The sequence below is a fragment of the Equus przewalskii genome, chromosome 4 (genome assembly GCF_037783145.1).
Source record: "Equus przewalskii isolate Varuska chromosome 4, EquPr2, whole genome shotgun sequence".
NCBI classification, from domain to species: Eukaryota; Metazoa; Chordata; class Mammalia; order Perissodactyla; family Equidae; genus Equus; species Equus przewalskii.
The window spans coordinates 91,043,908-91,067,323 of NC_091834.1; the positions used below are offsets into that span (position 1 = coordinate 91,043,908).

At 41.8% G+C, this 23,416-nt stretch overlaps 1 protein-coding gene across 12 annotated transcripts in view; it reads right to left on the bottom strand.

Moving 5' to 3' along the window:
- Positions 1-23,416, bottom strand: part of DGKI (diacylglycerol kinase iota) — a 424,664-nt gene that overhangs the window by 246,969 nt on the left and 154,279 nt on the right. For all 12 annotated transcript variants that reach the window (XR_011539629.1, XR_011539628.1, XM_070617836.1 and 9 more), the window contains exon 3: positions 17,153-17,248. Coding sequence is in view for 10 of the 12 variants with exons in the window: in XM_070617836.1 (XP_070473937.1) it covers positions 17,153-17,248 (96 nt within the window). In the remaining 2 variants the exon portion in view is untranslated. The remainder of the gene's footprint in view (positions 1-17,152; positions 17,249-23,416) is intronic.

Below are 23,416 nucleotides of genomic sequence, written 5' to 3' on the forward strand. Positions count from 1 at the left end.
TTGTAATTGTGTGTGCGTGTGTGGCACATCTGTGAAAACTAAGATGATATAGGATATAATATAGATCATATCTCTTCATGTCATGATCAACACTTACTTAAATAATAATAACACAATGATACACTCTGCCCTAGGATAGCAGGCATAATCTAACTAGCAGACACAACAGAGATTCTAAGAGAAAACATTCAAAGCTCTGACTTGGCCCTACACGTTTCCCGTGCTGCAGACACTGCTGGTATTTGAGGCAGTGACAGCTCTTCACCAAACTTCAGCTCATATCCAGCATGGGAATAAAATCGTCACAGCCTAGACCACTGGAGCTGGGGATGGTGGCTGGAGTGGGGACAAAAGTATAAGAGGCAAGCAGTGGGAGAAAGCATATAATTGTCCCTGATACAGAGTTTATTATTTAATCTTATCCCACCCACCCACTTCCTTTGGTTGTAAGACCCAGATCCATATATACCACCAAGAAAGTTATTTTTTCCTCCTTTGAGCAAGAGATGTGATTTTTGCTAAGTAGTAATGAATATCTGGTTGTAGTTAATAGGGTTTGACAGATAGAAAGAAAAAGAGAGAGAAGGAAGGGAGTAGGGAGGGAAGGGAGGAGGAAAAGGAAACCTAGTTTCACAGGCCTACGATTTGTGAAAGAGTTGGGGCCTCCTTGCTGCCCAAGGTAACTGAAATTAAATGTCACCCATAATAGTCTGAAGTTTGACCCCAAGAAGCATGGTTCAACAAGGCTAGCTATGCCCCTTCTCAATAAGACACACACCAAACCTTATCTCTCCCTGAAGATGGGCAAACGATCCTACCTGCTTGACCATGTCTCTCCTGCTGTATTCTTAAGGACACCAACACATGCACCTCTACAAGTTCAATTACTAGAGACCAGAAGTGGAAAAGTAGGAGGAAATACTTATAGTCCTCAGGGCCAGCATGGTAACCCCTTCTTGGTCCCCCTGTCTCAGGAGAGCTCAGAGGCCAGAGCCTGCTGCTGGCCAAGCCAAGTTTGGGGCTTGCAGCATCAGTCCAGACCTGGGCTCACACACCTAATGAAGGAATCACTGCTTCCTTCCACTTAGCCTCACCCCTGCAGTGAGGCCACAGTGATAGAAGGATGAATGGCCAGGGAAGGGGCTGCAGGTAGGAACCCAACCACATTGGGAGTGGGGAAGAGGGTAGAGCAGGCACTCTGGGGAAAGGACTGGAGGAGACGCTAAGTGGAGAAAAGCTGGAAAAGGGGGGCAGATGAGGCCGGTGGGAGGGACTTACCCTCAAGCTCCCACCTAGCTGTCTTCTCCCCAGTGATTTCTCAGCCCCTTCACCTTTCCCAGATCAGAAGATTCATGCTGAGGAATAAAACTAAGGGAGAACTAGGAATCAGGCAAAGGGAAAAACAGCACGGGAGGAGAGAAGAATTTTATCTTCCCTTCGTACTCCCTCTCAGACACAAAGCTCTGTCTACTGGGCACCGTGGGGGAAGGGGTAGAGAGGAGGGGCACGGGGCACAGGCAAGGCCTCCTGTTTTCCTCTCCAAGGGTGGGCTTAATGGAATGCTCAGGAAAGTAGAGGGGAGGAAACTTCCTAAGCTTTTAGAGTGTCAGGAATTCCATGTCCTTTCAGTGGGGACTGCCTCCATGGGCAACATGAACAAGCAAAAAATGCTGCTGTATAATCCAAAGTAAATGAAAACAAGAGTTCTTTGATTTATTTAAAAACCTAATTAGAAGAAATGACAAGCATACTTGGCAAGTTGTCCTTCTCTGGGGAGCCTGGGATGCAATCTGTAAATTGGTATTAGGAAAAATGCAGAATGACATTATCTGGGAGTTCCATTAATGTGATTTCAGGGCAGAAGCACAGACTCCACTGCCACTCGTGTTGGCTCCTCTTTTCTTCAAACAGAATACAGGACATTTTGGACAAACCAGGACAGTGGATGAGTGAAATTCCAGCACATTCCTATTATGGTTCCTCACTACATCACTAAGTCTGCCTGTGACAACAAGATTTCACGACCCCAAACCAAGGAGCAAAGATGCCACATGTTCAGAGAAGTCTGTGGCCCGAGGGGAAGCTCTCCTCAGAGGGTCTCTGCAGAGAGACCTCGCTCTGTGTTAAAGGGGCCCAGCCCTCAGCCCAAGTACTGTTGGCCTATGTTGAAGAGTCACGACATTTATTTGTCAAGACCCTGTATTTTGTGCATGTCTTCTGCATAGACAAGGGCTCAATGAGGGCTGAATCCCTCTGAAATAACCCCTCACCATTGATACCCTAGATCCTAACAATGCCAGTATTACCTCAGAACATCTGAAAGAAAAAGGAGCAGGAACAACAGGAGGTTGGGTGGGGAACTCATGTAAATTAATATACAAAAATACTCATGCAATGTTCCAATATATACCAATACACTTAAATCTGCATATGCCAGTTCTCTGGAATCATGATGTCTGAGGTGTCTTACATAAATGAATTTTCCATGTGGCTGAAACAATCTGTTAACCACTGACTTTTCCAAAGAATATTTATGGACAGTTAGTCAATAAATACTTTTAACCACCACTATGTGTATAATGCAATGCTGAGTGCTGTGCAGGAAATGGAGAGGAAGAAGCTTCTGTCCATTCTAGGAGAAGCTAGTGAGCCACTTGAGGAGAAAGAAGAACTTGAAAGAAAAGGTCATAAACAGGAGAAGGCCACACATGGCTAAATGCTAAATGAACAGCTCAGATGATGAGAGTTATAATTTAGAGGAGGGTAAAACCTTGGAGGCTGAGTCAGTAAAGAGGACCTAACAGAAAAGCAAATTCTTGAATTGGGCCTTAAAAGATGTATACATTTGAAAAATTGAGGATGCTCCAGCAAGGAGAAGATCCAAAGTCTCACGATGTAGGAGGCACTGATGTCTCCTAAAAGGAACTGAGACCGGCTTTGTTGTGTCAGACGGGGCACCGAGTGGCCAGGCTCACAGGAGGCCATTTCCATGAGTTGTTGGGCACCAGGTCTGATGGTCGAGTGCTGAAGCTTCTATGTGTGCACCTGGTGGGGGGATCTGGTGGAGTAGGGTGTCCACAGGTGTGAGGAGTGGGAACACTGGCTATGTTAAGAAGCCAGAGGAGCTGTGCCATGAGAGGCTGCAAGAGAAATGGCATAGCAGAACTATTCCAAAGAGGCTCCAGAGTTAAAAGTCATAGAGGTACAAGAAGATGCAGACTCCTCTGTGTGTTTTCATATTGCTATAATCCAACACCAAGTACGCTTCCTGAGACAAAATAGGAGCTCAACAGATATTCCGGAAGGGAGGAAGGGAGGGAGGAAAGGAGAAAGGGTTTGCAGAGAAAGCCTTGGTCCCCACTTAAGCCCCCAACCCAGCCCCAGTCTGGAGAACTGGTGGCTTTGGAATAATGAGACAACCCCCCTGCTCCCAGGACATAGGCATTCTCACAATAGGCAATCCCAGAAGAAGAGGCACCCTGAAGGCGTGCGAGGGACAGAAGACCTCTACAAACACTAGAGGGAAAAACAGGGTGGAGGCTTCATGCTGATTACAGCTGAACAACAGTTTTTTTGAGCAGAAATGAGCTGTCTTCTGGGGAGCACCAGAATACTCAACGGAAAGACTATTTTGCAGAAGGCCGAGGTCTTACACAAATGGGCAGAGCTAAGAACAGAAAGTCTGTAGTACTGCTGCTCATGTGAGTCCACCAAGACCTACAGGCTGGTTAAACCTTGGAATACGTGTCTGGGTAACAGCTGTGGGCTGGGGAAGAAACCTGCTGGATAGAAGTGGGGCCGGCAAACAGACCAGTCTGCCCAAACAGAAGTCCTGGTTGGGTGGTGCAGATTAGGCTAGAAAGGTGGATTGGGAAAATATTGCTGACTCCTTAAATCAAGGCTGAGAAATACAAATTGTAACCGAATGGGCATCAGAACACTAATAAAATTTTGTTCTATAGCCAAAAATAACTTAATCTGGTGGCAGTATGCAGCACTATCTGAAGGCAGAAGGAAGAAGACAAAAGGAAATGAGATAAGTAATTTACTAATTCAGTCAATCAATAAATACTGACCACCTACTAGGTGCCAGGCACTAGGGATACAGCAGTGAACAAAACATTGAAAAAGCGCTTTTTTGATCTCATAGAGCTGACATTCTCCTGGGAGAGACAGACAATAAACAAGAAAGATAAGTATAACATGTAATATGTTGATAGAAATAAGTGCTAAAGAGAAAAAGTAAAGAAAGAACGGGGGAATAGGAAATTCGAGGAATAGGGGAAAGTTGAAGTTGTAGGTAGGCTGGCCAGGAAAGGTCTCACTGAGCAGATACATTTTGAGAAGCACCTGAAGGAAGTGGAGGCATGTGCCATGTAGACATCTGGGGGAAAGCATTTTGGCAGAGAGAATAGCAAGTGCAAAGCCCAGGGGCATGAGGCCTTGGGATGTTTGAGTGGCAAAGGGGCCACTGATGCGGGTGGGGAGTAAACTAGGTGGAGATGAGGCCAGACAACAAGGGCAGATCAGATTACACAGGGTCTTACAGGTCACAGTTAAGACTTCGGCTTTTTTTTTTCTGAAAGAGAATAAGTAATGAGAGTCCACAGTAATAATTCACATATTAGGCAATCAGGGCCTGAACTGGGTGACGAGAAGGAAACAGAAAAGAAGGCAGGGAAGTAAGAGTGATTACAGAGTAAAGCAGACCCCTCTTTCCAGTCACACGCAAGTCTCCTGAAGGTTAACACAGATTTCTCACACCTGAGCCTCATGTCTTTCAGTAGAATAACTGAGAGCCCAGGATGGCTCCACTCCTACACCTCCGGTCAGCGTGCTGTGTGTGTATACCCTCTGATTACACAAACTACAATCCCACGCTGGGCTAAGGCTGGGGCTGCCTCTAAAGCACTGCAATAAAACTCACTTAATATGCTCTTCAAACAGCATATCTTGTTGTGCTCTCAGGAACGCATCCTCTGAAGCCATCTGCACATGAAGTGTTTATGTTTTAGAGACGCCTTCCATGAGTATCTCAGATGCGCCTGTGAATCCAGAGGGTAAGCAGGACCCACCTGAGCTCAGGCCCAGAAGGGTGGAGCCCACAGCTTCCCTACGACACACAGAGAAAGAAGAAAAGGGCCTTCTCACATCTTTTTTTGGAAAAGAATAAGAAGTTTTATATTTCCCCAACAGCCAGTGTAGTTTATATTTTTCATTTGAAGAGAAAGAAAACTGAAATCTTAGTGCAGAAAGCTAAGGGAAGGGAAAGGACTTTGCGAGCTGAACATGAGAACAAGAGCAACTTATGAAAACCTTTCCTCCTCCTGTAAAGCAGCCAATTGGGGCTCACCTGAGAAACAGACAATTTGTTAAGAACCGAATTGCTAGAAATTGTGTTAATTCAAAGCTAAAGTTGATGACTGGTTATAAAGAGTGATACCTCATCACATTGTGATCATTATATTAGGAGTGGAAAAAGCTACGGTCAGAATGACACAAGGTTCATTTTAACGGGAGAAAGGGTACATGCCTGTAACTCAATAGTTTATACTTATATTAAAATTTGTACCAAATCATCCTCTTTAAGAGTGGTTTAAAAGTAGCTTATGTTAGTGAATTTAATACATTTTTTTTAATAGGCAGAAAGTGGTAGGTACTGATGGGCTTCGAGAGAAAGCTACATGGGAATCTTAGGAGAAGTCTAAGTCTTGGAACTCAACTGGGTAAGCAGTGCACACCACGACTATCTTTGTAAATCTACGTAAAACTCACGTACAGTTATTGAGATACGAAACAAATACATATTGCAGCTATCACTTATGAAAAGTATAGTCAATGGCCTGATAAATCTGTATAGGCTGGCGCAAGTTTAAGGGAAAGATACCAACACACTACTGCTCTCAGAGCTGGGCTGTGTAACGCTTAGAGTGCCCCTTCATTGACTGGCCCGAGAGTGCTATACTGCACAGACATTCCTTCTGTCTGCTCCTTCATGGTCATGACATATAAATGCATGATGCATGATGCAGCCTTACGAACTTGAAGAAATCTACAAAAATCCATAATTCTGTTTCCCACTCCTGGTTCTCATTTTACCCTAGGACATTTCATATTTCCATAACTATTATTATGAACTGTCTCTGTACTTTGTTGCTCTCATCTCTTGTTTCTGCTTCATTTTTTCTCCTGCCTGCTTGTCTTCTCCTATTTCTTTATTCCCATTTGTCTCCATGCTTCTCAGCTTAGGTGCCAACAGGTCCTGGCTTAAACAACCAGGGCCAGTCAATAGCTTTATTTTATGCTATCTTCCAGTCTTTGGTTCTTTCCAGATGCTTTTGTGATTGCTCCCTGTTCAATTTTTATACTCTCCTCAAAGTTATCTCAGATCAAAGTTGCCATAGATCTTACAATAGATCAATTGAACTGTTACTATATGTGCAAAAAATGTATATAAATATGATTACAAGTACACAGACACTAGTAAGTAGAAATTCACACAATTAGAGCCTTGCATACCCAAACACATGTGCATTCACAAATTTCAAGCAGAAAGATATGAGTGAGAGGGACTGGACATATTACAGACGTTATAATGAAGATAAGTTGACAGGAAATGGTATCTCAGTGTTGTCTTACTGGCTTTCTCTAGTTCTGGGGTAGTATATCAAGGGCATAGCAGAGATCTGAGGTTTAATATAAACCAGAAAACACCAAAGTTTGCCTTTTAATCCTTGCTGGTGTGATAGTACCATATGCATCAACTTATCTGCAGCATGAATCCTAACACATTCTCATTATCAGTTTACTTTGTGGAAATAGATGGAATTGGTTTTCAAAGTTCACAGTTTAAGATTTCTAAACAATAATTTGGAGACATTTGCTTTAATCTGGAAGATTATATCTACTTAAGAAGCCATACCAAGCCGTGGTAAATTAGCTGTCCTTTCATTGCCATTTCCTATATCCTAAACTATTGATGACATAATTAAGACAAGGTCTTCTAGCCAATCTAGCCCAGGAATCCCACTATTTCAATCGTGGTTCATCCAGCCCTGTATCTCCAATTGGCAATGTGGTTTCCACTCACGTACACACACTCACCCATACCATTTTTCAATTAGGACATTATTACCACAGACAGAGTATTTACCAAGAGGCTAGCAGTGTGATATATATATATTATGTGAACTATAAACAGAGCTCACTTCAGCCACTCAAGGTGGGCAGCTGTGTGACAAGTAGGTACTATTCACCCACTTTACAGCTAAGAAGCTGAGACCCTATGATATTAAGCAACTTGCCCAAGATAGATTAACTAGGTGTGGAACCTAGGTCTTTCCGACTCAAAGCCATCTCTTTCTATTACAATCCATTACTTCCCTCTCATTTTCTTTCCTAGTAATGGATTAGGGGAATAAGACTGATGACAATAAACATATTTGACATGATTGTTTTAGATGATCCGTTCTCATGAAAGCCCCATGGGGATGGACTAATGATGACCATACCATGACTGCCTGTGCCAAGAATGGTAAACAGCAGGCTTCATCCTCCATGAGAATCAAATAAGATGGGCTGCAGTAGACATGACATTGGCTAAACACGGCTTAAAACCTCACAATAGCCTGCTAGCAGTGAGTGTTGAATTTCCCTGTAAAAAGCCTTAAAAATAAGGCAGGAATTCAAATGTCTGGGATTCTAAGTATAATGATACTTACATGGCAGGGTTGATCTGGTGACAGGTGTCTGTGTGCGTATGCATCTCTCTCAACAATCACATCATTGAACTCATTCATTCATTCCATGAAAAATGCAGGATAACTACTCAGCCCAGTCACCATTCTCAGTGCTGAGGATCCAGGAGAGTACAAAACAGGCAGAGTACCAGAGCTAAATGGAGCTTCTGTTCTAATGGTGGAGACAGACAGACAGTCAGGTAAGTGAGTAACATACTTTTTAATGATAGAAAGTGATATGTGCTACATAAGATCAACAGAATGGAGAAGGGTCACGGAGTCAAGGATAGACTATCAGCTGGGCTGGTTGTTTCACTCCACGAGATCCATCCTCTCTTTTACTCAGTGAGAGAGAGGTGATAATTATAAGGTCCGCCAAAGTTAGCACTCTGGCATTGCCTGTGGGTTTCAGTTTCTGAGAATTCATTGGAACCATTTTCACTCAAGGAGGAACGACTATAGTAACTAATTTTTATCGAGGGTTTGTGACCTGCCATGCTGTTAATTGCTACACACGCATTATCTCATTTAAGTTTCACAACAACCATAAGAAGCAGGTATTACCCACATTTTACAGATGTGAAATGGAGGTTTAAAGAGCTTAGAACAATGACAACTAGAAAATCTCAGAGACTGGGTTCAAAGCCAGGTGATTTGATTCCAAAGGCCACACACCTCCTCAAATGAAGACATCAAAAGCAGCCTTTTCCATTTCCTGTGTTTTAAAGGCATCCCTTCTGAAATCTGTATCTTCCTGGTATATGAGGTAGGTAACAACAACAAGCTCCCAAAAAACAAAGACAATGCCAACTTGGGGGCTCATGGTAGTCTGGGGTAACTGCTAACACAAATAATGCTTCAGCCAAGATCGCAGCCGCTGAGCAACAAGAATACTGGCTAAAATCTCTTGTTTCGGGTCCCTGGCACTGAGGAACACTGGAAGAAGGGAAAGCATTTCCGTACACCTGAGCATTGCCTAGATGGTAGGTAAACTCTATGCTGAATCAGATGCAAATTATTTTTATTAAGTAACAAGATGGTACCAATATTAAATGACAACACAACCACTCCACACAAACATATACCCACATACAAACACACAAACACAGCCTCGGCCTAAAATTATCATTGCAGAAGAGATGATAATTATTCTCAGAGGCTCAAATTCTAAGAATAAAATAAGACACACACACATGGCTTAATGACAGTTAAGCATAAAGGCAAGAGAATTGCACAGACACAGAAAACTTATGAAGCTCGGCATAGAGATTAAGCCTCTCTGACTTTTCTTCCCTTTACCATTGAGTGGAAGTAAACGGCCTCTAATGACCACTCCAGAGGGCTATTGTTATTGATCAACATTGACAAGTTCTAGGAAAACTGCATCGTGTGAGCATTTCTCAAACAGTTTTCCACAGAATACTGAGATCCCACAAGATACCAATAGGTGTTTGTGGGAAAAATAATGGGTTCAACGATCATCCCTTCCTCTGAGAAAAAATAGGAAACCCTACAAACCTTTTGCCCTTCTTAGAGCTTCATACATAATACATATTTGTATTTAAAGGTGTTCAGTGTTTTCTAAACTTCTTTGATCACAAGCCTCTTTTAATGAACAATACCGCATATTGTTACATGAGTTCACTGCTCTCCAGAACACAATTTGGTTAAAGGAAAAAGTGTACTGTGCAAATAGACAATGGTACTGTTGATTCAGGGGCACCCAGGCGGGAGTGACAGAATCCCAAAGCTCCTGGGTTCCAAATCCTATCATTATCTCTACTGCATGAAGTGGGCAGGACCAGTGTTATATTCTCCTCAAATACCTGGGCCCTATGCCAAGTAATTGCCATTACAGTCATGTGTAACTTGATGTTATAACATTAGGGATATGTTACGAGAAATGCATTGTTAGGTGATTTCGTTGTTGTGTGAACATCATAGAGTGTACCTAGACAAACCTAGATGGTATAGCCTACTACACACCTAGGCTATATGGTACTAATCCTATGGGACCACCATCATATATGCAGTCTATTATCAACCGAAACGTCGTTGTGCAGCACATAGCTATGTAACAATAGTTGTAATAGTAACAATGGCTCACACTAAGGATCTGCCATGTGCCAAACACAGTTCTAAGTGTGCACTTGGATGATCTCATGGAAATGATCGATCATCTGGCCAGACACATACAGGGCAACATCACTTGCACCCGCAGGAACAATCCCACTCCCTTCCTCCACTCATACCCACTGACTAGGGCGTCAGGAGCAGAAAGTCTGTCTGTGCAATTGCTTTTTCCAAACTATTTTTGTTGATGGCTATGCTCTCCCTGAGTCATCTTGATTCATTAGCTCCTTAATATTCTAATGGTGGGAGGGGTCTCTGGCAGAGAGCAGCCTTGGCAGCTCCCTGGAGACAGAGTCTTCCGACTGGCACCCAAACAACTCAGAAAGCTGGCTTAGCCTCCTGGGCTTTATTGCTGCATTCACGGTTCCCTCTGACAGCCCACACCCCACTCAGCCAAGCTGCCATCTGGAGGTGCAGATCGTCAATCTGCTGTGCTGGACAACCGGCATGGGAGGCTGACAGGACAGGAGCAGCAAGCAGGCGGGCTTGGGCCTTTGCGAGGCTCGAGTCCAGTGCTGGTGCTCTGCAGTGTACACCTGCCAGACCTGAAGGCACAGATGGGCAGAAAGTCTCCAGCAATGCACACTGGGCACTGACTCTCTCACCTTCTCACCCACAGCACACAGATGCACGTGAACCAGCATCCGCACAGGCCACTGTCCGGTGCACCCATCTTCCAGAGATGAAATACACAGAGTGACCAGGTTCAGGATCTTTCTTTTTTTAAACAACAAAAAGCCCAAAGTTTCCTTCAAATAGGGCAGAGAGTTCCTGCCCTGGTATTCTTCTTACAAGTTTCTCCCAAGAACCCAGGGACATGGCCAGCAACCTGTTGAACAGATGCTCTGGTACTCGATTACAATGATGAGGCTTCTGACCCACCAATAAGAAGACATGGCCTGTGACACATTTTCCAGAAAAGGTTACTCCTATTTGTCACACTCACTTGGTCCCACCCTTGACCTAGTGAGACTCTGGATATTACACACAGCAGTACAACGATTGGTGAAAGCATAGGAGTCTCAGTGTTGGGGCTTGACAGAATAATCCCAAACATAAGGTCTTGTGGAAACCAAAGTCCAACCAAACTACTAATTAGCTCCTTCAACATAATGACACTGAACTATAAGCAGGAATAGGAGAGAAGGAGGGAAGATATTAACATTTGTCAACTAATTTAATCCTTCTACCAATTCTGAGAGGCAGACATAATCATCATCATTTTACAGAGGAACCTGAGACTTAGAAGCAGGGAAGAGCTGGGATTTTCCCCCAGATCTCTTTCTCTCCATATCTGTGTGGTTCCTGACTCTCCACTCCCCCTCAGCCCCATGTCACATGGCCTCCCCAATGCAATTCATTCATTTACTCGATAAAGTGATATTTATTAAGCTGCAAGTGATATTGGGAGATACCTTGGAATTCAGGTCAGGTGTTACAGGTCGGGTTTGCCATTTTCATTAAATCTTACCCACAAGGAAAAGATTAAAGCAAAACACATGAATGAAACAATAACAAAAGCAAAACAGTGTCTATTTGCCTACCCACAAAAAGAAGGTGACACAAGCACATTTAAAAATAGAGAAGATAGATCTGGTAACAGCATTCAGAAGTCTGACAGCTTTTTTTTCTCTTACCCAACCTACATCCTCTCACCCACCTAACCATCTACCTGCTCTCTTCCCAGCGCTCTCAGCTTCTGACACCTACCTGCTCGTCTGCTCACTTATCCAGAAAGCCACATCCTTCTCAACCATGGTCCTCAATCAAGTGTGTGTGTGCATCTGTGAGCTTTGTGGAGCTATCTGTGTGGCCAGATAAGGCAACTCACCCTACAGAATGGCTACTGTATTCATTTCCTAGGGCTGCCTAACAAAGTGCCACAAACTGGGTAGCTTCAAACAGCAGAGCTGTGCGTTCTCTCACAACCCTGGAGCCAGGAAATCTGAAATCAAGGTGTCAAGAGCACCCTTTTGAGGGCTTGGAGGAAGAACTGTCCCAGGCCTCTCTCCTGGCTTCTGATGATAGCCTGCCGTCCTCAGTGCTCCTTGGCTTGTAGCTGCATCACTCCGATCTCTGTCTCTGTCATTACGTGGCTTTCTCTTTCTTCCCTGTGTATCATCGTGTGTCCTCTCCGCTTCTTATAAGGACCCTTGTCATATTGGATCAGAGCCCACCCTACTCCAGTATGACATCATCTTAACTAATTAAACCTGCAACAACCCTTTTTCCAAATAAGGTCACATCCTGAGATAATGGGGGTTAGGACTTCACTATATCTTTTTGAGGTACAAAATTCAACCCACAACAGCTCCTACGTGCCAGATGCAAGGACCAGGCCACTTCATTTGGCCCTGACACTCTATGAAGTAGATCAGTGGCTCTCTTTCCACTCTATGTGACAGCACATAGAATCATCTGTAGAGTGGTTTTCCTTTTTTTTTTTTTTTAACATATTCATGCCTGGGTCCACTCACCAGAGGTTCTGATGTGGTAGATCCAGGCTGGGAACTAACCATTTGAAAAAATAAAATTAAAAAGTAAAGCTTCATTAGTGAATACAATGCTCATCCAGAATAAGAATCACTGAGGCCGATCTTAATAACAATACTTTCAATCAGGAAACGGAAGTAAAAGGAGATGAAACAATCTGTCCAAAGTCCACTCAGTACAGAGATGGGACAGTGGGTTTTCAAACCCAGATCAGTCTTAGCAGAAGTCCATTTCCTTCCTCCTACCCAGGTTGCCTCCCTGTGTCCACAGGTATCTAGACAGTTGTGTATATCTACATATTGATGTTGGCAAGTGTCTTTTAAGTATAAAAATAGGTGTGCACTGGTATGAGCTCTATGGATTATTAGCGGAGGCGTGAGTTTCTCTGAGAACAAATATTTGGCTGAACATCTTTGTATATCCTATCAACAAAGCATGAGAATGGTTTTTACAGAGTGTACCAACTAAGCTGTGGGGTTGTCGCTTACAATTAACCGTCATTCTCAACACTGTCTGAAGTCTCTGGTACTGGGTACTCAGCCCATAAACACAGAATAAATGTCCATCTAAATAAATATCACAAACAAGAGCGGTCCTAGTTGGAATTTTGTTTCTGTTTTTCCCCTCCCCCCATAATCACGGTGGGAAACAGCCATCCTTCTGCTCCAATTTCATTACTTTTGCATCCCTTTCTCCTCTCTAGGCCAGGAAAAGAAACAGTTACTAATTTGGGGACTGTCAGTGATTTGGGAACATCTTTAATCCCATTAAATATCTGTCCACAGACATCCTACAGTATTAAATGTTGCCACTAGAGAAACACAGATGAAGAAGGATTTTAAAGGTCATCTGGTTCAGCCCCGAGGCTTTGGAGCAAACTCTCCTACACTGTCCTGTAATGTCACTGCCTTGCTTTCACTGCCCTCCAACATCAGCCCCTAAATATCAATCCAGATGGCAGCAGGAGGTCCTGGATTTGCAAGAATGCTTTGGTTTTAGATTATTGCAATGTCACCATAAGTTAGGGTGACAGTTTCCCTGACGCAGTTCTGGCTTGCGCTTAATGTTACAGCACCATTATTAATAGCAGCCACTTTCACCCTCAAAACTGTCTTGGTTTAGACAATATATTATATGGTCATGCTTCACAAGCACACGAGCATTTATGACATGCACTCCAAGTTTCGGTTCAGAAGGCACGGACACACACACACCCCCATCCATCCTTATTTCCATTCTTACCTAACACACGCCCTTTGGTGTGCTCATGCTTGTCTCACGATTGCCTCCTCCCCTGTACAATGCTTGTTCCTGCCTCTGAGTTTGCTCATGTTCCTCTCCCTGCCTGAAATGTACTCCTTCCTCAACTCCACTTATATAAATCTTACCCGTCTTTCAAAACTGTGCTGTAGCCCCATTTCCATGAAGCCGCCTCTGTCTATCTCAACCCACACTGACTTCTCCCTTCTCTTAACTTCTACTTGTGACATTTGCTTTGCTAAAAAAGGGTAAGCAGTGAAAGGCTCGTCTTCAGAGGTGGATTCACTCCTCCTCCAAGCGCTCTGCCTGCATTCTGTTTAGAAGCCTGCAGATAGTATCTGGTTATGGTAATTTGGTCCCCAACCCAACAGGTTGGCTTTCTTCAAATGTGGTTCATTAAAAGAAATGAGAATATAATACATAACCTATTTATGCATGCTTTTTTCTTATAAAACTGTCATTCAATCCTAAGAAAGCTGCAAATAGAACATTTAAACTGGGGGCTCTCTTGCAGATTTCCTTGTCTAACCTTTTACTCAAAGCAGACGAGCACCCCCGTCTGTAGCATCCTTGAAAGATGGCCGTCCAACCTATTTGCAAACACATCCTTTGAGCCCATCTCTCCAGGCACTTTGTTCCCTTGCTGGACAGCTCTGATTGTTAAAGATCTTCCTTAAAATACAGTATTTCTCAAAATTAACTTTATGGACCATCTGCACCATAATTATTTCAGGCACTTGTTAAAATCACAGATTCCCAAGTCTAACTCTAGGCATACTGAATCAGCATTTGGAGTAAAGAGAGAAACAGTAATCTGTATTGTTAACAGGTTTTCCAGGTGATGTTTATTACACCAAAGTGTAAGATCTACTGTTAGAGTCAGTAGATTCTATACATATAACTTAGTTCTACCTTCCTAACAATGGAGAGCAAGACACTTCCTAGTCTTCAAGGCAGCTCTTCAAACACTGGAAGATGGGTCCATTCTCTCTCCCTTACACCTTTAATAATCCCCCACAGCCCAGGTTAACTCTTCCTTCTACTACAACGTTCCTTACCCCGAACCAACTTGGACACATTCCTCTGGGTCTCCTCCTGCTTGTCAATGTCCTTCCCAAAATGTGATGCCCAAAGGAGGTGGAGAGAGAGTGCCAGATTTGTAATGCTTTTACTATATGCTGACAATTTTGTGAAATCGATCAATTCACACTCTCACCAGCTGGCAACAAGAGTCCCCATTTCAGCCTCATTTAGCCTTTGCTAATCTAATGGGCACACATGGTTGACGCCTCATAGTTGTTTTAATTTGGGTGACTTTGTATATATTTTTCAATGATATATTGGCCACTGGTAGTTCTTTTGTGAATTGTCTACTCCTGTCCTTCCTGGGTTTTTTTTTTTTTTTCCTTTTAATTTCTTATATCAGTCACTGTGGCAAGTAAGTCCTTTCAGGGCATTCTCTCATCGAATCCTTAAAACAACACTTCCCCCACTTTATAGATAAAGAAACTGAGCTTTCAGGAGCTTATAATGAGGAAATACAGTTAGATCTTCAACTTGCTCACTGATTTATTTCTTCCTTTAATCAACATTTCTTGGAGGAGAGCGCTTCATCTTCCAGACACTTTGTAAAGTGAGTAAATAGAGCCAAGTATTTGGGACAAAATTATGAGGAAGGTTCAGAAGAACACTGGCGATTTTCACAACTCTATTACTTCCTTACTTCTACCTAAAAGTTCCTTTACTCTTTGTCGTTTTTCCTGGCCTAGAGGTAATAGTGTCCAAGTTGCAACCAGTTAGAGGACAGCAATGCTATTTACTGATACACGATTTAAGGAGGATCTGGAGTATCTGTTCATATATTTGCCAAGAGAGGTAACATGTGGCGCTGACCCTAAAAGAGCACCAGAAAAGGATCAAAGGAAGTAATTTGGAACTAAGGCAGAACTCCATAACAAATTACAGTCCATCAGCTGGCAGCAGTATCAGTAGATAATAGTTCAAAAGTATATATGCAAGTAAGATTGGCTTTCATATTTTCCATTTTATATTATCCAAAATCCCGAGACCAGTGTTTATGCAATTAACTAGGATCCTAATGTTAATTCATTATTTATAGCATTTTAGTCCAAACAGCTGAGCCTCTCTTAGTTTTGGCTAATTTAATCAAATTCCAAGCAATTATACTTTAATTAAAAATACATATGCATAAAGTTGAAATGATATTTAAATCAATTGAATTTACAACCAGATTAAAAGAAATGCAAACAATTAAGTAGAGATTTGAGTTGGAAGCAAAATTAAAAATAATTTAATCCTACTGTCTTTTTCTATCTTTTAGTAGCCAAGATCCAAAGGTCATGAGTTCTCAATGGCACACAGTGAGTGGCAACATTGAGATTCAAATCCAGGTTTCCTGACGTTAAATGGAGAGCCTGTACAGCTGGGCCTTTCACTGACATTTAACTATTCCCAATTTAACTCAAACAAACCCTGGTCCTCCAAAACTCTCATAAAATTTTCCAACCAAAACCTATAAACTAGGCATCCAAACAGCTAATGTACTTTTAAAGGTCTTGGTTCCCCCTTTTGGATTCCAGGCAGCCTGATCAAAGTTCTCGGGGGCTATCTTCTTCTATAAGGTTTGGCGGGAACTCAATTTCTTCCTTATTAGTTATTAACAGAAACATATGCACTTGCAATTCCAAAGTCCTACATTTTGCCTCAAATCTTTCTGGCACATAATAGATAAACACCATGAAAAAGAAAATAATTGATCATGTAGATTATGATGCCCATTTCCACAAATAAGAAGGAATATATCTTTCTTTCTTCTTTACTGTTTCCCATTACCCTCTTTTCAGACCTCTAATTTTAAACTACACAAAAATTTCAGGTTCATTTTCTCAACACTAAAATTTTAGTTCCTCATAACTTACTGCCTGGCAACCATGCTCTTTTCACAGAACATAAAGAGGATTTTAAGATTTAAACAGATTGTTCTAACTAGGAACACAAAGTAAAATTTAAAACGCAGGGGATACTCCAATGCTCTTGAGTGTTGATTGTTTGTATAGAATTTTATCCTCCAGAACTTAGTCTGAATTATTTGCTCGCCTACACCCACCACCACACAGGTCTTTCAGCTCATCCCCACCCTCACCCACCAGGATGCCCTCCGCCACACACACTGCCTTACAAACAAGTTTCCTGCTCCCACAGAGACCCTTCCTCCACACACACCCTCTCCCCGACCCCCAACACACAAACAAAAACCAACCCTGGGTATGATCATAAAGTAGCACATTAAATGAAGATTTGGCCTGCATACTCAAGCCCTGAAACCAACCAAATTGACCCCTTGAAAGCCATGTTAACTTAACTGCCTGTCCATTGTCTCACAAGGGACAGGCTCTTTCAAACCTCTCCTTGGAAATCCAGTCATGGTGACCCCTGCTGCCTTCAGACTCAACTAGGAGGCCTTCCCCAGAAAGGACAGAGCCCGGATGCGGGAGGAGCACACTCACTGCAAATCTGACTTGGCAGTTCTCCTCTCCCAGGTAGCACAGGTCTCCTGAGACGTTGGTCTCCAGCCACAGGTGCTCTCCATTCACGGCATTCTCCTGCAAGGAAAAGACCCGCCTGAATTCAGTTTTATTTTCAGGCATAAAGGAGACAGATCTCAAATTTAGATTTTAGATGCCAGGAATTTAGTGAATCCAAGGAGTTTAAACACTTCTCATTTTACCTCTGAAAATACTGCTAGAGCTGGTCCTACAAAAATTATAGCAATGGAAGAAAGTGTTCGGAAAAACTTTGTTTGAGCCATAACTAAAACACACATTAGGTCTATAGATGCTTTATCCACAAATGTGGTAACCTGTGAAATAGATATTAAGTAAATGAGGGAAAAAACCCTTAAACTGTTCGATGTAAGGCCTTATTTATCTAGGCCCAATACTGCAGATTGCATGACCATTGAAGGCAAAATTCCAGTGAAAGTTGCTTTTACTTAGCAAATTAAGAAAGAGGATAGTAGTATTAAAGTATTTTAAGTAAAGACTGTTTGAAAAAACATTTATATCAGTAATGGGTAAATTATACTTCTAAGCCAGAGGCTTCTCAAAACTTAGTTTGTAATCAAAGCATAATAAATTTCTACTAATTCAAACATTTTACTGACAGTAGGGCCTTTGCCCATTTAATTTTAAATTTTTCAAATTGAATGATCTTCTTGCTTCTTAACATACTGACATCCTTCTGATGGTAAATAGAGCTGTTATGATGAATGATATGAAGTACAACAATCCTATGTCCAGAAATGGGCAATGTTTCATTGAGGTAGAAGTGTAATACTTTTTTTTAAACAGGATGATGAACAGGATTCCATTTTCCTTTTATGGCACACTACCTTAGAAATATGAAAGATTTATATATTAATTGTACATTGTGCTCATTTGCTTAAAAAGGGCTCTGAGCTATTAAGGAAAACATTATGTTGCGTTAACCATAAAGGAAAGTGATTAAGTCCAGAGGTCTCACAGGAAAACTGCTCTGGTTTTATCTTGCTCATCATAAGTACATGGGCATACAAGTATTTTTCCATGGGGTAAAGACTGAATCGTGTCCCGCCCCCCCCTACCCAAAATTCATATGCTGAAGCCCTAACCCCCAATGTGATATTATTTAAAGATGGGGCCTTTGGGGGGTAATTAGGTCATGAGGGTAGAGCCCTAGTAATTGAGATTAGTGCCCTTAAGAGAGAGACACAAGAGGGATCTCTCTCTCTCCATGTACACACCAAGGAAAGAGCATGTGAGGACACAGTGAGAAGGCAGCCGTCTACAAGCCAGGAAGTGGGTTTTCACCAGGAACCAAATCTACAGGCACCTTGTTCTTGGACTTCCCAGCCTCCAGAACTGTGAGGAATAAATTCCTGTTGCTTAAGTCACTTAGTTATGGTATTTTGTTACAACATCCTGAGCAGACTAATACAGAGGATGATTTCAATAAGGACTTTTATAGAATTATCAAGCAATTTAGAAGTCCATCTTATACATGTCACCTTTATTATAATCCACTACAGAGATGTCCACATGAGATCCCTCTGAATCCCAAAGCTTAGCATAGAGAAGCAGAAATATACACCAAGGAGAAGCTGGAAAACAATACCAAGTTTCATCCATTTCATAAAGTAAATGTATTTCTTCAGATTCAAATACAACACCTTTCTTTTCAGAACCCATAAGCTCAAATTTTTTCAGACATGAATAACCAAAGGTTATAGATGCTTCACAATCTAAAAAAGGTGACACCAACTCTTAGAACAGTGAAAGTGAGACATGAAGAAATAGGTGAAATTCACAAGCTATGTAGATGTCAAGGGATGGGGAACAATGCACAAGGACACCCTGAGATAGGGGCATGCCCTACACATCTCAGAGTGCCTCAAAACCATTCCAAAAAGGAAAGCAATGCTGATGAGAATCATCACTATGTCAAAGGGTGACCATCTTTTCATGAAAACTTTGTCTTCTCTATTGGTCATTTTTCCCCGTAGGAAGTCATGTTCAATTTTTTTTAAAGAAGTCAATGGGAAAATGGGCTTCACCTCACAGTCAACCTTGTGGAAAAATAACAGAAGCAAGAGAAGAACAGCTGTACGTTTGGACCCAAAAGTTTTCAGACAGTGATGGATGAGGACAATATTTTAAAAATAAACACTAGGGAAACCTAAACACAGTAAATATCCTGCCAACTCTTCTAGAAAGTGAAGTATAAAATGTTGCAGTGGGGAAAAGGTCAAAAACCATTGATAATACCAATCAAGGCAGGCCAGAAATTAAATCCTGGGAGGTCAAAGGAAGATAGGCAGGGGCAGGCAAGACCCAGGGACTCAGAGATTTGCAAGCGCATCCCTAACTCGCTGTGCTGGCTAGCTTCACCCAGGCCAGGGGCTGCTTGCTCCCTGCATACTGCACACCCCTTGCAAGCAGAGGCTTGCTAACAAACTCTGCCTCATATTTAGGCAGGGCTGCTAGGATTAGCTAACCTCGCTCTTGAGTGGGGATCTGATTAGAAAGACTGGCGTTTCTTTTAAAAGAGGGAAAGAAGAAGACAGAGGTCTCCTGCTACAGTGGTTCTAAAGCACTGGTTCTCAAATCTGACTGCTCATTAAAACGCTCTGGTGAGTTTTTGAGAATACCTAGGTACCATCCCCAGAGAGTCTGCTTTCTCTAATCTTAAGTGAAAACTGGATATCAGTAGTTTACAAAGTTTCTGAGGTGACTCTAATGTGCAGCAGAGTCCGAGACCCAATAATCCAGTAGACTCTACCCTACCTCTTCAAGATTGCCAGATAATAGGTTTTAGAACTCGTCCATGACTGAAGATCTATTAGACTTGATACTTCTCTCTCCTTGTACAATCACCAAAGAAGGAGAAGGTGAGAGAGGGAGAGAGATGTGGCACAAGGTAGCCCAGAGGGATTTTAAGGAAAGAGACTTGAGACCACAGATATATAGTGCGTAGTCTCAAAGCTAACAAGATAGATCCTGAAGTTAATTGAAAGGAAACAAACTCGCACAAGCCTTTAAAGAAGCAATAGAGTAAATGAAAACATTCATACATTCACCTAGTAATCTCACTTTGGGGAATGTACCCTAAGGAAATAATCCTAATGGAAGAAAAAAACTATATCCATTAAGAGGTTTGTTTCTACCACCTAATAATCAAAAACTAGAAACATCACAAATGCGCAATGGAGAAGAATGTTTATAAAAAGCAGGATAATACATGAAATGGAATATTATATAGTCATTAAGAAGTACAAATATGAAAATTAGCCATACGAAAATGGCTTTCCTCTTATCTTTACTCATATCTTTACTCTTCTCTATCTACATTGAGTCCTGAGGTTATTACATTCAATTGTCATGGCTTTAGGGTCCATCAATTAATTGTTGCCTCCCAAATTATTCATCCAATATGAACCTCTTCTTTAAACTTCAAACTCATAAAAAAACAGCCCTCTCTACATATCCACTTGGAGATCTAATTAGCATCTCAAAATTTTACATTCTCAAAACCAAACTCTTACTCCCTAAATCTGTCCTTACTCTAATCTTCTCCCTGAATTATCAGGAAATGGTATTTCTATTCTTACAGTTCAAATATTTGCTAAAAACTTTGAGGTCATTCTAGATCTCTCTTTCCCATGCCTGTCCACTAGCTAATGTTCTTGACTCTAATTTCAAAAGCTATATGAAACTCAACTACTTCTCACCACTTCTACTGTTACCATCCTCCAACATCTCTGGCTTGGAATATCCCAAGAGTCCCCCAACTGGTGTCCCTGCTCCACTCTTTCCTCCCCTTGGTCTGTTCTCCACAAAACGACCAAAGTAATTGCTTTAAAATGTAAATCTGATCAAGTCACTGATCTGCTCAAAACTCTTCAGTGGCTATCCATGCAGTTGGAAGAGTGCAAAGTCCTCACTTACCCAGTCCCTGGGTGCCTCTGACTTCTTTTTCTGTCTCTTTGCAATCTCATTTCCTGTCCCGTTTACCTTGTCTTGTATCATGCTCCCTCTCAGTCACTGACTGGGAGTCACACTGGTCTTCTTGCTATTTTCTAGGCAGGCTAATGAAGCTCTCATCTCAGTTCGATGGAATTTGCGGCTCCCTTAACTAAAAGTTGCTTTCATGAGATACCTGCATTTTGCATTCCTCATTTCATTCTTGTCTCTGCTCAAATGTCCCCACATCAAAGGCCATTTACTGCATATTCTGTTTACTATTTCCAAATGGCTTATTCCTCTCTATTCTGACTCTATGTGGCTAATTTCTGTTCACCTTTGGGGCATCAGATTATTACTTCCTCAAAGAAGCCATCACTGACCCCCAAATCTAAGTCAAGTTATTTTGTTAGTTTCTCTCATAAAACCATGTTCCCTTCCCGTCAATTATCTCAGTTGGCAATTATTAATTCATTGCCATGATCACTTGATTAATGTTTCCCTCTTACACTAGATCCTAAGCTCCATGAGAATCCTGAATGTACAGCACTTAACTTAGCGCCTGGTAAGTATTAGACGATAAATAAATTTTGGGAACTGAAAAGATGAAAGACTAAGAATCAATAAATAAATGAATGAATACATATTCTTGTTATATGCAACTCCAAGGAGTAGAAAGGGATAATCTTTTTTCTGTCCATTAGTTTGGAGTCCTAAACTGGGATAAGGAAGAATGGATGCCTAATAAAGACATGACAGTCTTTTAAAATCACAAAATGAAGAAAAGTTCTTTTAAAAAAGCATGCAAGAAAACAAAACAAGTCATGCAAGAAAAAGATGAAGCATACCTTTTGTTAGACTACATTTTTCCCATGCTTCATCCTTTTGCACATCTGTCTTGTCTGATGCCTAATAAAGTATATAATAAAGAAGTAACCTTACCCAAAGAGAGGTCTGGCCTTTGTCCTCAGCTCCAAAAAGATAATCTCTCTAAGTGTCTGGAATGTCCTGCCTGATATATGAGTATCTCTGTTTACCTGGGGGCCTTGGGCCCTGCCAGATAGTCTAAGGTAACAATGATTCATGGTAGAGCTTAGAGCTATATGATATCCGCTTAACCTCTAGAGGGGCTAGAGGCTAAAGTCAACCATGCAGGCAGTCAACCAGGTCTATGTGACCAAGCCCCAATTAAAACTCTGGACACCAAGGTTTAGACGAGCTTCCTTAGTTGGCAATATGTCCCACATGGTAGCTGGGAGAAGTTAGCACTATCCTGGACTCTAGTGGGAGAGGACAAGTGGAACCTCCATGTGTGGAACTCTCTTGGACTCTACCATGCACCTCTTCCCTCAGCTGATCTGAAGATGTATTCTTTCACTATAATAGGCCATAAATGTGAGTATAACAGCATTCAGTAAATTCTATGAGTCCTTCTAGTAAATTATGGAATGATAAGTGTGGTCTCAGGGATTTTTGAACCTGCAACTGATATCAGAAGTAAGGGTGGTCTTAAGGACTCTTGAATTCTGCATAAAGATATCCACCTGGGTGGCATTCGCACAAGAATAGGGTAGACAAATGAACTACTGTGGTTTTCTTCTTACATTTTTGATGAATCCTTTTCTAGCTCAATATTAATAAACGTGAGCTTTGAAGTTGGACAGACTTATTACTTACTAGGTGTATGACCTAGGGCCTCTCTAATTTCCCTGAACTTCAGTTTACTCCCTACTGTAACTGTAATCATAACCGTCCTTCCCTCACAAGATCAGAGTGATGTTTAAATGTGAAAATGCATAAATTCCAATGCCTTGCACACAATTAGAAGTCAATCAGTGTTCAAGATAGCTATTACTGCTGCAATTACTCTGCCATTTTCCTTCCTCTCTCCTAATCCATAGATGTTGGCATTTTCCAAGTTTATCTCCTTGGTCTTTGTAGCCAAGACTGCTAGCCATTCACCGAGATCATTTTTCTCTTCTTCCTGAACATACAGCTAGACCTTATTAACCAGCCTCCTTGCAGTTAGGTGTGGCCATGTGACCAAGTTCTAACCAATGGAACATGAACAGGAGTGACATGTACTGTTCTGAGACTTTGCCCATTAAAACATCCCACGTGCATTCCTCCATGCTCTTTTCCCATACTGGACACCTGGAGTAACCTTTGGTTGATTTTAGAAGCCATCTGATAAAGACGTAAGAGCAACTGTCTGTGTGGGTCACTGAATAACTATATGGAACAGAGCCCACTCCCCCATTCAGCCTACCTGAA